Source organism: Chiloscyllium plagiosum, unplaced genomic scaffold, assembly GCF_037043375.1.
Source record: "Chiloscyllium plagiosum isolate Xiang-an unplaced genomic scaffold, Cpla_swu_hap1 HiC_scaffold_20, whole genome shotgun sequence".
Lineage (NCBI taxonomy): Eukaryota > Metazoa > Chordata > Chondrichthyes > Orectolobiformes > Hemiscylliidae > Chiloscyllium > Chiloscyllium plagiosum.
Window position 1 is genome coordinate 5,805,928 of NW_028270158.1, and position 15,257 is coordinate 5,821,184.

The 15,257-nt window shown below is 37.7% G+C and overlaps 1 protein-coding gene across 2 annotated transcripts in view; it reads right to left on the minus strand.

Moving 5' to 3' along the window:
* Positions 1-5,207: 5,207 nt before the first annotated feature.
* LOC122560891 (eukaryotic peptide chain release factor GTP-binding subunit ERF3A) overlaps positions 5,208-15,257 on the minus strand; it is a 53,162-nt gene continuing 43,112 nt past the window's right edge. For both annotated transcript variants that reach the window (XM_087997614.1, XM_043712114.2), the window contains exons 12-14: positions 11,162-11,251; positions 9,649-9,817; positions 5,208-8,416 (exon numbers count right to left, since the gene is read on the minus strand). In XM_087997614.1, the coding sequence (XP_087853740.1) occupies positions 8,364-8,416; positions 9,649-9,817; positions 11,162-11,251 (312 nt within the window). In that variant the 3' untranslated portion in view covers positions 5,208-8,363. The remainder of the gene's footprint in view (positions 8,417-9,648; positions 9,818-11,161; positions 11,252-15,257) is intronic.

A 15,257-nucleotide genomic window follows, 5' to 3' on the forward strand; every position in this document is an offset into this window, starting at 1 on the left:
GGGTGCTCCGGTTTCCTCCCAAAGTCCAAAAATGTGCAGGTTAGGTGAATTGGCTATGCTACATTGCCTGTAGTGTTCGGTGAAGGGGTAAATGTAGGAGAATGGGTCTACGTGGGTTGCGCTTCAGGTCGATGTGGACTTGTTGGGCCGAATGGCCTGTTTCCACACTAAGTAATCTAATCTAACCAAATGAAATTAACTGAACAATGCACTGCCTTTAGAAGAGTTAGTCCAAATAGGAGGAATAAATAAGAGGTCACCGCCATGTCGTAACACTGGCTAATTGCAAATGCGACACCCTCAGATCAAAAAGGGTGTAAAGATGAGCCCAGAAGTTATATAGGAGAAAATGAGGACTACAGATGCTGGAAGTCAGAGTTGAGTGTAGTGCTGGAAAAGCACAGGAGGTCAGGCAGCATCTGAGGATGTTGCCTGACCCACAGTCCTTTTCCAGTGCCACACACTCAACCCAGTAATTATATGCCAGTTAGTTTAACCTCAGTAAAGGGAACATTTTAGAAACAGGAATTCAGGATAAAAGAGTCACTTGGATAAATGCAGGTGAATGAAGGAAAACCATGTTCAAAAAACTGCAACGTTTACTTTGGTGAGGTCAAAGAGGATGATGAGAAATTTCCAAATGATATTTGATAAAGTACCACACAAACTTATGAGCAAAGTTAGAGCTCATTAAATAAAATGTACATTAGCAACATAGATATGAAATTGGCTGAGGACAGTAAAGAAAGAGCAGGAGAAAGATTTCTTGGATTGATGGAAGGTTTATAATAGTTACCCAGGGTTTGGTGTTGGTACCCCAGCTGTTTCTGATACATACCTACAGGAAGTAACTTCAGAATGAGGACAATACATACATTCAACACATAGAAGTGTTGTGAGCCATGATGGGGTTGGGGGTAGGGGTTGTGTAGAATTTCCCAAGTACATAAACAAGCTAATAAAGTGAGTGGACAATTGGCAGATGAAAGTTAATGCAGAGAAGTGTGAAGTGATTCATTTTGGTAGGAATAATACAGATTAATTAGAGTATAAGGGTTGCAAGAGCAAAGGGATTTCTCTTTATAGGAAAATGTGAAAAACTGAAACTTGTATATATATTTAAGACCAGAAGAAATCAGCTCTTTGGCCCCTTGAGCTCACTCTGCCATTAACAGGACCATGGATAATCTGATGTTCCTGAATTTGCCCCATAGCACTCTATTCACCAACGGATCAAAAATCTACCTCAGCCTTAAATAGACACATGGAGTCTGTCCCACAGCTCTCTGGGGCAATAAGTTCCAAAGACACCCTACCCTTTGGAGACAAGAAATTCCTTCATATCTGTTTTAAATTAATGCCCCTTTATTGTGACTCTGCCTTCGGTCCTAGACTCTTCCCATGAGGGGAAACATCCTCTCAGCATTTACCCTATCAAGCTCCTTAAGAATCCAATGTTTCAATGAGATCATCTTTCATTCTTCTAAACTCCATTCTGCAGAGTCTCACCCTATTTACCCTTTGCTCACAGTACTCCTGTGGTCTCACCAGCACCTTGTACCTTGTGCAGTTAAACTTCCTGATTCTCATACTCCAACCCCCTTGAAATAAGACTCAATATCCCATTAGACTTCCTAATTATCTACTGCACCCAAGTGCTAGCTTTATGTAGAAGTACCTCCAAGTCCCCTTTTGTTGCAGCTGTTTGCAGTTTTTTCTCCATTTAAATAATATTGCTCTTTCCAAAATGAACGTCATTTTCCCACATTACACCTCATCTGCCAATTTTTTGCCCACTTACTTAACCTATCAATATCTCTTGTAAACTGTTCATATCTCTCTTGAAAACCACCTTTCCATTTACTTTTATGCGGTCTACAAATTTGGCTAAAATAGATTTGCTTCTTTCCAAGTCATTAATACCTATTGCAAACAATTATAGTTCTAGACTGATCCTGTGGAACCCCACTGGGCACTGGTTGCTAACCTATAAACGAACCTCAACTCCACTTGGTGTTTCCTACCCATGTCAGTATACTACCTCCAACATCATGGGCTCTTACCGAACCTTTTGTGAGGTACCTTGTCGAACACTTTTGAGAAGTCCAAATACACTACATCTACTAGTTCTCCTCTAGTTTTCTTCAAAAGAACTCTAATAACTTAATCAGACATGATTTCCCTTTCATGAAGCCACACCAACTTTGCTTATGATTTCCAACTGTTATGCTATTACTTTCTTAATAATTAATTCCGATACTTTTCTAACAGATTTTAGGCTAATCAGCCTACAGTTACTCACTTTTTGCCTCCCTCCCCCCTTTTTTTCCATAGGGTGTCACTTTGGCAGTTTTACAATTTTGTGGAACTTCTTCAGAATCCAAGAATTTTTGGAAAGTTAAAACTACGCATTGACCAACTCTGTAGGATTCTAGGATGCAAGCTATCAGGGTCAAGGGATCTCTCCACCTTTAGCTCCATTCGTTTATCTAACATTACTTCTACAGTGTTGGCAATAGTGCTTAATTCCTCTCCCACAATGTAGGTTTGGCTTAATGACATAGGTTTTCTGTATGGTTCAAGTTAGTTATGAACATGCAAGTGTTTCTGTAGCCATAGCGATTTGTGTTGAAACAGTGCTACGTTGGTAGAACTAACAGGTTTTTATTTACCTTGGATGTTGTTTTGACTTAGCAAGGTAAACCATTATGCTTTAAAAATCTTACAAATTTCTAAAGTTTTTTTTAAACCCAGTAGTTCAGGAAAGGCTTTACTCCGTTTTGCATTTCTGTGAAGACCTTGGATGGAGATGGTTATATGTTGCGATTCTCGTGAAAATAATTGTACAAGGCACCTATTTGATTGTATCCCATTTCTACCTTCTTTGTACTATTCTCATTCTTCCTCCTTTTGTCACTTAAGTTAATCACTCCAGAATTCCTAGCTCCTGACTCAGCTGTTATACGCAGAGTGCTTACAGGCTGGTCCACTTCAATTTCTGGTCACTGGGAACCCTCAAAATTGATAACAAGGGATTCTGAATGTAAAGGAGTTACAATTCTCTTACTGAATGTCTTTGCTTTAATGACTAATTAGCCTTGCTGATTGCCTGGCATAAACTATTTGCTAATTCAGTCAAATAATTTGGCTTCAATTTTTAAAATCAGACACCACCATGGAAGAACCTGAACACCAATGATAATATGTATTCAGTGACCACAGAAAATACCCTAAATGTGAAATGTATGAGTTGATCACAATCTATGGTTTTTCATGGCTTTGATTAAATGAGGCTCATGATAAACACTGTTCTGCACCAGCTGTTTGTAAAGAACCACTTAGGATCTCTGCTATTGCAGCAGAAATGTTCTTTTCGAAGTTCTGGAATTTCTTTTTAAGAGCAGGATTGCCTTTCATCTCCGTCATATTGCCTGACTTTGCTGCCTCACATCAGCTAAAACTTTCACTTAATTTTGTTGCCCTTTTATTATTCCAATACACTTCTGGCTGGTCTCCTACATTCTTCCCTCTAAAAATTTAAAGGTCAAGCTGCTTCCCATACCCCTACTTACACTATGTTCCGTTTAGCCATCACCTCGGTGCTTGACTTTGTATGCAGACTCTGGTTAAGCAGCCTCTTAATTTTTCAGACATCCTTTTTGAAATCCTGCATGTCCCGATTTTTGCTTCCTTAGCCTATCATAGCCTTTTGCACTTACCTAGTTATGGCCTCTTGTGCATTTGAGTAGTTCCATCTGGTGACCATGCTTTCAACTGCATTGGTTTTAAGCACTGAAGTTTGAACCAATCCTCCCTAACACCATGCACCTCAAAACCTGCCTCTGGAACTGAGTTTTGCTTAATATTGCCATATGATCCATTGTCAAAATTTGCTTTATAACACTTGTGAAGCACATTAGTACCTATAGCATAAAATTAAAAATAGGGTATCCCAACTTAGTGGTTTTGGGCAAAACAGCAACTTGGAAAATGAAAGAATAGCATGTAGTGATCACACATTTGAGCACTGTTTGTGCTCAGTTACACAAACACTTTTTTGCCAATATTGTAATGGGTCTGTCTTTGCTTGGGTGGAGTACAGAGTACTCAAAATAACCTTCAAAAATAGACTTTTTTTCAAACCTCTTCAGCAAAACATTAATTGCTTCCAGTTTTACACAGCAAATCTTCAAAAATGATTAATCATACACAAACCTATTTAGGCTCTTCAGACTCTTGTAAACAGAGCATTCATTTCCCTCAATTTCTATCAAGGTGACCTTAACTTCTAATTAAAATATTCCTAACCAAAATTACCACTTTGGTCCATTAAACTAGGAAAAATAGCGCAGCGCCATACAGCACTTTTTTTTGTAAACTCAAACAGGCACTAATAATTCAAGTAACAATGACAAGGTTACTAGTTGACTGATCATTTGTATAAATTAGAAACATTAATATCAAATCAGCTAAGCTCTTCATCTTGATATTGTATTGGAGGAGAAAATGTATGTCTCCAGTAGTTAGATCACATATGGATTTACCCAAAGCTGATCTAATACAACACAACACAACGGATGTGCAAGGTTATTTGGATTAAACCAAGCATCCCTGTTAATCCTTCCTATCCTCAATTTCTCCAGTCCTGTGGGTTAAATTTTTAGATCATATAAATAAGACGAGTGCTGGCAGCTTCACGCAAGCTTTGGTGTAGTCTGCTAGTTAAACCAGAGCGAAGTAAATGCTGTTTGACTTTCCCTTCAGCCAAGAAATTGCAAGCAATGTTTCCATTTCCATCAAGGCTGAGATCAACAAGCTCAGTCGAGAGCTGAATAAGCCATGATTTTCCTGGTCTATATAACATGGCTAGTCATTTCCTAGGTACATTTGAAGCAGAGAACAATGTCTTTTATTTATTTGTCTCTTTGGTTTTACTCTGAATACAAATACAGTAAATTATTTCATGTAAATACCTTCAATAAAACTTTATTGTAATTTAAATACTATCCCACATACAATTTCACAACACAACTTCATCTTGGCAATCAAGATCAGCTCAGCCAATTTAGGTTTGATAAAGGCGCTTACATACGTGAAGAGCCAGCACTTAAAAAAAACAAATGAATGACTTTTCTATACAGTCAATTCTGGTTAAATAACCCATTTGCCACAAGACTATTCCCTAGGAATTCACAGAGATAATAATGTTCCATTGCACACAATTTATTTGTAATGAAATTGTCCATAATACAACCATCTTATGATCACTTTTACCCTTCTGTAGTTTGGTTAATGAAATGAGTCATAACATACAATGGATAAGTGCAATTTGCACTTTAAGCAAAGTACAGTGTGGACAAAGAAAATCATTTACAGCAACTTACAGCTGAAGTTCAGTTAAACAGAAAAATTCAGCAAGTTGATACAACTTTCTGTTCTCAGCTTTCAACAGATATTGAATCCCATGCATTTTAGCAAACAATATCCTGCACTGCACCTTGAAAAGGTAATGTTTTAAATCACCTGGTTATTTGTATAGCCTGGTCACCGTAAGATCATAAGCACCTTTTAAGAAAGGAGCGTGTTGTAAGTACATGTATATAAAGGTAATCATTAATTTTAGGTATTTGGATGCGATGGTGCTAACCCTCCATATACTTAGCTAAAACAAACTCATTACTGCACATACCTTAAACAATGCATTGATCAATATACACTTCAATACCCAATTAGGATATAAAATTGTACTTTAAAGCAGAATTATTGCAAACACACCAAATCAGATTACCAAAGGTATTTGCCGCTAATACTCTATAAATCTTTTGCAATGTATGCTTTACAAATGGATGACCTTTCATAACCTGGAGAAAGTATCCAGTATGAAACCTTTTCAGCATACCAATGTATTTTTTTAGGCAAGGATAATAATACAGCAAGCCTCTTCAGTGGAAATCTCACACCATCCTCTCTGCTCATCATAGTCAATAACGTAATTACATGAATGCATTTACATGATGAAAAGACAATACCAAATGTGTACTCTGGATCTCCAGTTAGAAACAATATGCCAATGGAAAGGAAATCAAATTTTATTTTGAGAGATTAAGAACGCATACAAGAAACTTGTATACTATACAATACTGTGGTCATATTTAACAGTTGTGCTGTCTTACACCAGGCTTGTGCAGTGCTAATGATACTTCATATAAAACAGACAACTTCAAGTGGGATTACCAAGACAAAGCCAACATCTGCCCATTTAAAAAGGGCATTCATACAGCAGCAATTAGCATTTTCTTTAGACGCTGACTTAACCAATTTAAAAAAGCACTGCAAGAGCAGAAACCATGGGAAATATTGCCATTAATATACTGAAGCACCAACTTTTCCTCAAAAGCAGCAAATTCCTGGATTTTGTTTCAAAAATAAGATAAAATAATGGTACTCTAATTTCCTTGCACTATTGGAACTAAACTTAATAGAAGCAAAACAAAACTAAGGGGAAAACAGTTGGCTGCCCAGTTGACTCACTAAAATATGCGACTAGATTTTGCGGCATTGGATCAATCAATTTCACAGGCAGTACACGTGCACTAGTAGTAGCCCAATGTATCAATGGGATTTGCTCCAATTTCGTGTTCAGGCATATCTTTCATCGAAAGTCTGAATGTAATTGCTTGACAACAAAATAAGGTGTAATTGCAATTTTTCAGAATTGACCCATTCACCCCATTGTCTATTCTCTCATCTTTAGGGTAAGTCCCATCATTCTTTAATAGAGTCCTTTTAATAACTGGAATAGTAACTTAGCGAGGGAGATTTTTATTTTTAAAAGTCCTCATCATGACTCTTTAGCATTAACAAATTTACCATCATATTAAATAACTGCTGTCTCAAATACAAGAATTTCAAATATGTACAAGAACTATATTTTCTCATTTTGTATACCAACCACACCAGTTCTATTTCAGCTGATTTTTTAAATCTTCATTACTCATCTAAGAAATATCCATTCCCCTATAAAATAAATTTACTGAAAAATTAATAGTTTGATATGAAACTTGTAGCAAGTGTTAAAATCCCCCATCCAAAGTGACAAAATTGTGACATGTGTACCCACATATTAACTGGTCTAAGTAATGTGTCCATAAGCGAGAAAATAAAAATTCTGCCACAGATATTCCCATCTATGACATTAATTAGCATTTCACATCAAAAGAATCAAACCGAGATACCCATGTTAATAACAAAAACAAATTGCTGAAAAATCTCAGCAGGTCTGGCACCATCTGTGGAGAGAAATCAGTTCTGAAGAAAGGTCACAGGACTTGAAATGTTAACTGACTTCTCTCCACATACAGTACCAGACCTACTGAGATCTTCCAGCAGTTTCAGTTTTTGTTTCTGACTTCCAGCATCTGCAGTCCTTTTGGTTTTGTTACCCATGTAAATGTACTGCTTGTTCACTGTGGAATACAACACCGAAGCTCACAGCATTCACTGGTTTCTTTTTTCCCCCCCGAGATCTGTCCCAAACAATTCACATTTATTTAGTTGTGGTTGCGTATCTCTTTCAAAAAAAAAAGAGATTTGATTCTTTTGGAGGTGGCCCTAATGGAAGGGAAGTCGTAGCTTCAAAATTAACAAATCTGCATTGTATCTTTTTCAGTACTGAAATAATGATAGTTGTTTTCCAGCACACAGTTACATTAAAATATGTGTTTGTGCAAGTTGGAAAAAACCCCACAAAATCCACATCGTATGGGTACACGCTGGATATTTATAAAACACACTTACGACTAGAAGTGAAAATTAAAAGTCTAAATAATAATTTGCTGGGACACCAGTTACCAAGCTCACGCAAGGCTCACTTCAAATAAATCCTTCCCAAAGTAACCCAAATGTCAGAAACATTTCAAATCAATTTTATTATCTCTACAGATGCCTTTTAAACACATGAACACATGCTGATCTGTTGAATAACCTGATCTAACTGGAAAAAGCAGATGAGCGAGAATGCACATAAAAGAGAATGATGCCAGAATAAAATAAACTTTTTTGGTTTAATTTTATTTTTGCAGGCAATTCTGTCCACATCAGTTAGGTAGCTACTGCTGTATTTCTAAAGAAGCAGATTTCAGAAGAAAAGGATTTAAAATAGTAGCTTAAACAATGGCATAGCAGAGCTCTCAATATGAGAAAGCTGACGTAAAATGTGGACATGTTTACAGCATTTTGCAGTTTATGGGAAGATAAAGATATCGATGGGCAGAGAACAATGAAACCAAGAAAGGAAGGTGTGAAGTAGGCTGTTGCTGAGTCCTTTTTCATCACAGTATTGTGCAGCATTAGATAGTGGATGTTCAATCCTTTTCTGGGATCAGCTTAAGGACCTTCCCAATTGCAATAGTTTTACCTTTTGGGGAGAAAAAAGAAAAGATAAATTTATTGCTTTGGTCAAATTAACTTTCATTAGACAAACAACTTGCAATAAACTTGCCAAAATGTCATTTAATCTCAGCTTGTCATCTGGTGTTCAGAGTAAGGTTTCACACAGTCTATTTATTATCAATCTGACCAAGTTACAGTATTCCAGTCATACCGTCTTTGCTTCCAGCCTCAATCACCAATTACCAGCACCATTTGGCATCTCTAACTTTGCAGAGAATGAGAAATGAGTAATCGCTGCTTGAAACCTGTGATTCTCTCTCTGATCCATGGTCACAGAATCACAAAAGTATTACAGTTCAGAAGGTTGTCATTAAGTTCATTATGCCTGAAATGGCACTGTCAAGACTCAGCAGCTACACCACTTCTCAACTCATTAGTAATGGACAAGAGGAGAAATTAGTGGTTGGTGCAGCCATCAACACCAATAACCTCCAAATTAAATACAAGTCTGCCAACCTTTGTGACAATGACTTACGCATAACTGAATCACAATGAACATTGGACATGATAGCTCAATGTCTTAGTAGAGTTGCTGCTTAGTACCAGGAACAAAGTTTCAAATGAAACAAAACAAAAATAGTGTAAACAGCTAAATTTCATTAACAAAAACTGTGGTGTGCTACACGGAGTGTGGATTTTTAATAACATGGTAAAGGAGGTTTCATTCATTAAAAACACCTGTCAACTCAATGAATTGTGTTGGATATAATGTCGAGGTCCTCAATTCAATAAACCAATTCCTCAATTCTTGACAGGAATTTCAAAAATGCCAAGGGAACTGTGCACACACACCTAACTACTTCAGGTAAACAATCAGATTGATTCACATTTCTGCACAAATGGAAAATCAACTCAATTCATAACAATCAAATACACAGACAGATATCAAAGGTTTCCTTTAAGCTTCCTTTGGCAGAAGTAATTTTAAAATGCAAGACTTCAGGAAGAGAGAAAAATCCCATTTATGCCAATCCAAACCTGGCAAATCAATTTAGGTGATTCAAAACTTTTTTCTACAAAACATGCAGTGCACAAATTTGTGGTCAAGTTACAGTAATAGCAAATATTGGAACTGATCAGAATTTATTAAGCATAAAAAAGTTGCAAAGAGAATTTGAAAATTCAACTCAAAGCATCCATGGAACAAATCCTTTATGAGCATTAAAGCGTGGACTTGTGCAAAAATCTGTTTCTCACCTTCGTCTCTCAAGGTAAAGCGCCCCATTTGAGGGAAATCTTTGAAGGTCTCAAGGCAGATAGTTCCAGCTGTTCTTAGACGAGCAATGCAAACCTGATCCTGTTTAACAAAACGAGGCCGTGTCTTGCTCTTTTCTCCAGACTTCTTATCTACCAGGCAGATTAAGGCCTAAAAACAAAATTGTTACCCAGAATCCATTAACTACAAGTTTACATTGAAAATTGCATGAGTACTTCCAAAAGTCAAATCAGATTATGTCATACTTTCAGACTGGAGAAGGTAAAATGCCTTATTAATTTTTTTAGGCACATTATTCCAAGCATGTTGACTTAAACATTGTACAGAGAGGATAATGCAAGTCAGAATTCAAGGGCAAGCACAAGAAATATCTCAATACTTGAACCAAGCATATTATGACACCACCTTTCTGCAACTTATACAAGAAACAACTCTCCAACGCTACCTCTTCCTCCCCTCTCTCACACCCAACAAAATCATTTAAACCACAAAGTGGAAAACTAACAGAATCCAGATGGCAGGGCAGTTATAACCATTTATTTTAAGAAGGGCACTAATAACGTTGAACACCTCAGCATTTGCAGAAATCTGCAAACCTTTCCATATTAGTTTCCTTTATGTTAACAAACTGACAAAGAGACATTTTGGCCAAAATACTATTGATAGGAGCAGCAAGACAGGGTCATGCCCCAAGCTTTTGTTTGAATGCATCCCTATCTCAAATCAGCAAGTTGAAACAGCACATGACTGGCTGACATCTGAGTTGCATGCATTCTTAAGGGTGACATTAAATAGCTTACTGAGTGTTTTAAAGGCATATGCCCAGATTAGGACTCAGCACTATCTTTCAGTATCCATCTACAAAATAAACACTCCACTTACTTGATTTTCCACAATAAAATGGTAATGAGAATGTCAGATCCTCAATTTCACAAGTTTATCATTTTTGTGAATGGAAATATTCAGCTGTACCGAAGTTCTTAGTCTGACCTGATCATTAATGGGCGTTGCATCAAAAGGTACAGACAGAAAATAGGAGACAAAGAAAATCAGATACCAAACTGGAAAGAACATAAGGATTTGACATCCCTTGGTCTTTTCATTCTCACAGTAAACCTCATCTATTTTCATAGACAATGCAAGTAACAAGGGTATTAAAACATCATTATGTGAAATTTGTTGGTTTGAATGGTTCTACATACTGGCTATTAGATTGACATATCTTAACCCATGTAGTTAATATTTTATACAATTAAATAATCAGAATTCTTAAAGGTTAGTTCACGTTTAAACCAAATAATCCGAGAATTCATTTCTGTGGAAGAGATACCCAGAAGTTTCAGGCACTGTCCTACTTATGTCGATGACCAATATTCAGTTTATCAAATCACCAAATCATTTTTAACATAAACCTTTACAAAAATCAACTATGCAGATATTTTTTGAAATAAAATCTGACAAAACAGATAATTGCTTTAACTTCTCTAGACTTACCGCAATCTGCACCTCTTCAATGCAAGTATGAATGTGCAGCACTGCATTGTAACCTGGGCAGATGATGGATTTATGTTCAATTATAACTATCTGCAATAAAAAGTGGAAAATTATTTCAACATTAATTCTGACAGTTTTTCAAGAAAAATGTATGCCAACAGCTGAAAATGTACCTCCTAAGTCAATTTTCAGTAACTTACTAAAGGTAATCAAAGTCTACCCAGTGAGCTAGACGTAGCAAGACTATTTTTCAAATTCATTCACAGACTGAGCGACATTTGAAAAGATGACATTTGCAGCCATTCCCTGACATGCAGGTTGGCCTGCAACAAGCCTTTTCTGCAGCAGTCAGGGTGGAGAAGGAACAAGTTTCAGTGGATTGTAACCACAGTATACCAGCTGGAGAAGGAATAGATGATTCTTGATCAGGGATCAAGCAAAATTGTTTGACTTGGATGCTAAACATCCAAACAAAAATTTTTAATCACATTTCTGACTTGGAGAGTGTGTGCCTTTACCATGTAAAGTTGTTCAAATAGAAACAATCCAATGCCCTCATGAATGCCTCAATTGAACCTGCATCCACCATACTTCCAAGTAGTGCATTCTAATACGAATACTCACTCGAAGTTTTTCAAACCTTAAAAACCACTATAACCTGTGTCCCCAGATTCTCCATCACTTAATGAATAGGAACGGTTTCTGCTCATTTGTACTGTTCAGAACCCCTTTCAATTTTGAAAACTAGCAAATTTCCTCTTCGTGTTCTTCTCTCTAAGGAAAACAGTCCCAACTTCTTCAGTCTTTCCTCATAGCTAAAGTGTTTCACCCCAGAACCATTCTTGTAAATTTCTCCAACACATTTTTCCAATGGTGTGGCAGCAAAGACTGCACAAAACACTTCAAGATCCAACTAGTGTCTAATGCGAATTTAGTATAACCTCTTGCTCTTGTACTACATGGTCTATTAATGAAGTATGGACTAATCTCTGCTTTATTAATAGCTCTTTACCAGTCTTGCCATATTTAATTAAGTGGTTCTGCATATAGAATTGTACCCTTTCTTTATACAGTCTTTCCATGTTCTTTGTACTAAAGTACATCACTCCTCTGCATGGAACTTCATCTGCTACCTCCCTGATCACTCCTCCCAATATGTCAATATCCTTTTAAAGTTCTAGCCTGCCGTACTCAAAGTTGACAATTCTCACGAACTTTATATCATTCATAAGCTTTGAAATTGTTCCTTGCACATCAAGGTTTGGATCAGTAGCACAGAGCAGGAAAAGCAAAGATTGCAGTTCTAAGGAGAAGGAAACTCTACTCAGAACTTTATTGTGGCCTGAAAATTAGTCATTGTTTCCTATCCAGCAGCCAATTTTGCATCCATGTTGCTACTGTGCTTTTATTCCCTGATTGACAACTTTCCACAAGTCTGTTGTGTGGCACTGCATACAGCATCCTTTGGCAGTCAAGTACAAATCAGCAGCCTCTCTCTCATCAACTCGAGTCACCTCTTCAAAAATTCCTGCAAGTTATTTAGAAGTGGCTTCTCCTCAACAAATCCAGTTGGAATATTTCCAATTAACCACATTTTGCCATGTGACTATTCATTTTATTCTGAGTCATTGCAGAAATCTGTGGAAACAAAGTTAAACTGACTGGTCTGTAATTGCTAGGCTGATCTTAAACTTTTTTTAGGGTATAATGCTTGCAATTTTCCACAACCACCCCTAAATCAAGCGAAGACTGAAAAGTTATTGCTGGTGCCTCCAGAATTTCCATACTCAATTTTTTTGAATATTCAAGGATGTATCTCATCCACTAATATTTAATTAACTAAGTACTGACAGTTTATCCAATACCACCTTGGCAAACATTTTTAATCCCTTTTGATGACCAAGTTTCCTCGTCTATCACCATGGCTGCATCAACATATGCCTCACAGCTGGAGAGAGATACAAAGCATTCAATAAATACCAAGCCATATGCAAATCCTCTTTTGTTCTAATCAGGCCTAATATTCCTTTCATCACCTTTTTACTACTGACGAACTAAGAGAAGACTTAGGGATTTTTATGTTTGCTACAAGCTTGCTTAATCACTCAGTTTCTCACGTATGCTTGGTTTTCAATTTGATTATCTGATACCTGTTCACATGCATTTTTCTTCAGATTAATTTCAATTGCCTTTGTCAATGAGGAAGATCTGGATCAGTTTGTTCTATCTTACCTTTTTGAAGGAATATATTTTGACTTTGCCCATATCAACCACTCTTGGAGGTATTTCATTGCTCAGCTCCTGTTTCTTCCACCAAATGTTTGTTCCAGCCCCCAGCTTTGTTCTAACTGCACTCAAGTCTCAGACTGTCAATGGATTTTCTTACATCGACCAATGTAGCAAGTTTTGAGAAGATCTATAGCTCAGGTTGAGGTTTTCGATATAGGTTTGCTCGCTGAGCTGCACGATTCATTTCCAGACATTTCGTTACCCTACTAGGTAATATCTTCAGTGGGCCTCAGGTGAAGCAATGCTGAAAATTCCTGCTTTCTATTTGTATGTTTGGGTTGATGTCATTTCAGGTGGTGAGATTATTTCCTGTGGTGAAGTCACTTCCTGTTCCTTTTCTCAGGGGGTGGTAGATGGGGTCTAACTCGATGTGTTTGTTGCTAGAGTTCCGGTTGGAATGTCATGCTTCTAGGAATTCTCATGCGTGTATTTGTTTGGCTTGTCCTAGGATGGATGTGTTATCCCAATCGAAGTGCTGTCCTTCCTCCTCCGTATGTGAGGATAGTGAGAGAGGGTCATGTCTTTTTGTGACTAGTTGGTGTTCATGTAGCCTGGTGGCTAGTCCGCCAATTTCTCAGCAACAAACCCAAACAAGCAGACAAAACATGTCCAGAAACTCTAGCCACTCTCCTACATCAAAGACATCTCAGAAATGACTGCCAGACTACTCAGACCCCTTGGCATCATGGTAGCCCACAAACCCACCAACACACTAAAACAGCAGCTAATGAACTTGAAAGACCCTATACAGACAATGAGCAAAACTAATGTCATTTACAAAATACCATGCAAGGACTGTAATAAACACTACATTGGACAAACAGGCAGAAAACTAGCCACCAGGATACAGGAGAAAAGGAACAGGAAGTGACTTCACCACAGGAAATAACATTACCAAGCCAAAGAAACCCAAACATATAAATAGAAAGCAGAAACTTTCAGCATTACTTCGCCTGAGGCCCACTAAAGATGTTACCCAGTAGGGTCACGAAATGTCTGGAAATGAACCTTACAGCTCAGCGAGCAAACCTACATCCATTGACCAATGTAATTTGCCACCATCACCTTAATAATTACAGTATAGTGATCACTGCCCCCACATGGGCTGCCACTGTTAAGATCAATTTGGTCCAACTCGTCCCACGAACCAGGGCTAAAAAATTCCTTTTTGGCCTAAATACATACTGCTGCAGGAAATTCTCCTGAACACACCAAGATCACCCTTCCTGCCCCCTTAAAAGTCAGAGCCATAGAGTTGTACAGCACGAAAACAGACCCTTTGGTCCAACTTGGCCATACCAACCAGATATCCTAAATTGATCGAGCCCTATTTGCCAGCATTTGCCCCATATACCTCTAGACCGTTCCTATTCAAATAATCATCCAGATCCTTTTAAATGTTGTAATTGTACCAGCCTCCAATTCTTCTGGCAGCTCATTCCATAAATGCAACACCCTCTGCAAGAAAAAGTTGCCCTTTAGGTCCTTTTTAAATCTTTCCCCTCTCACCTAAAACCTATGCCCTCTAGTTTTGGACTCCTCTACCCATGCAAAAAGACCTTGGCTATTCACCCTATCTATGCCCCTCATGATGGAATTTGTGGAATTCATTGCCACGGAGTGCAGTGGAAGCCGGGACGCTAAATGTCTTCAAGGCCGAGATTGATAGATTCTTGTTGTCTAGAGGAATTAAGGGCTACAGGGAGAACGCTGGTAAGTGGAGCTGAAATGCGCATCAGCCATGATTGAATGGCGGAGTGGACTCGATGGGCCGAATGGCCTTACTTCCACTCCTATGTCTTATGGT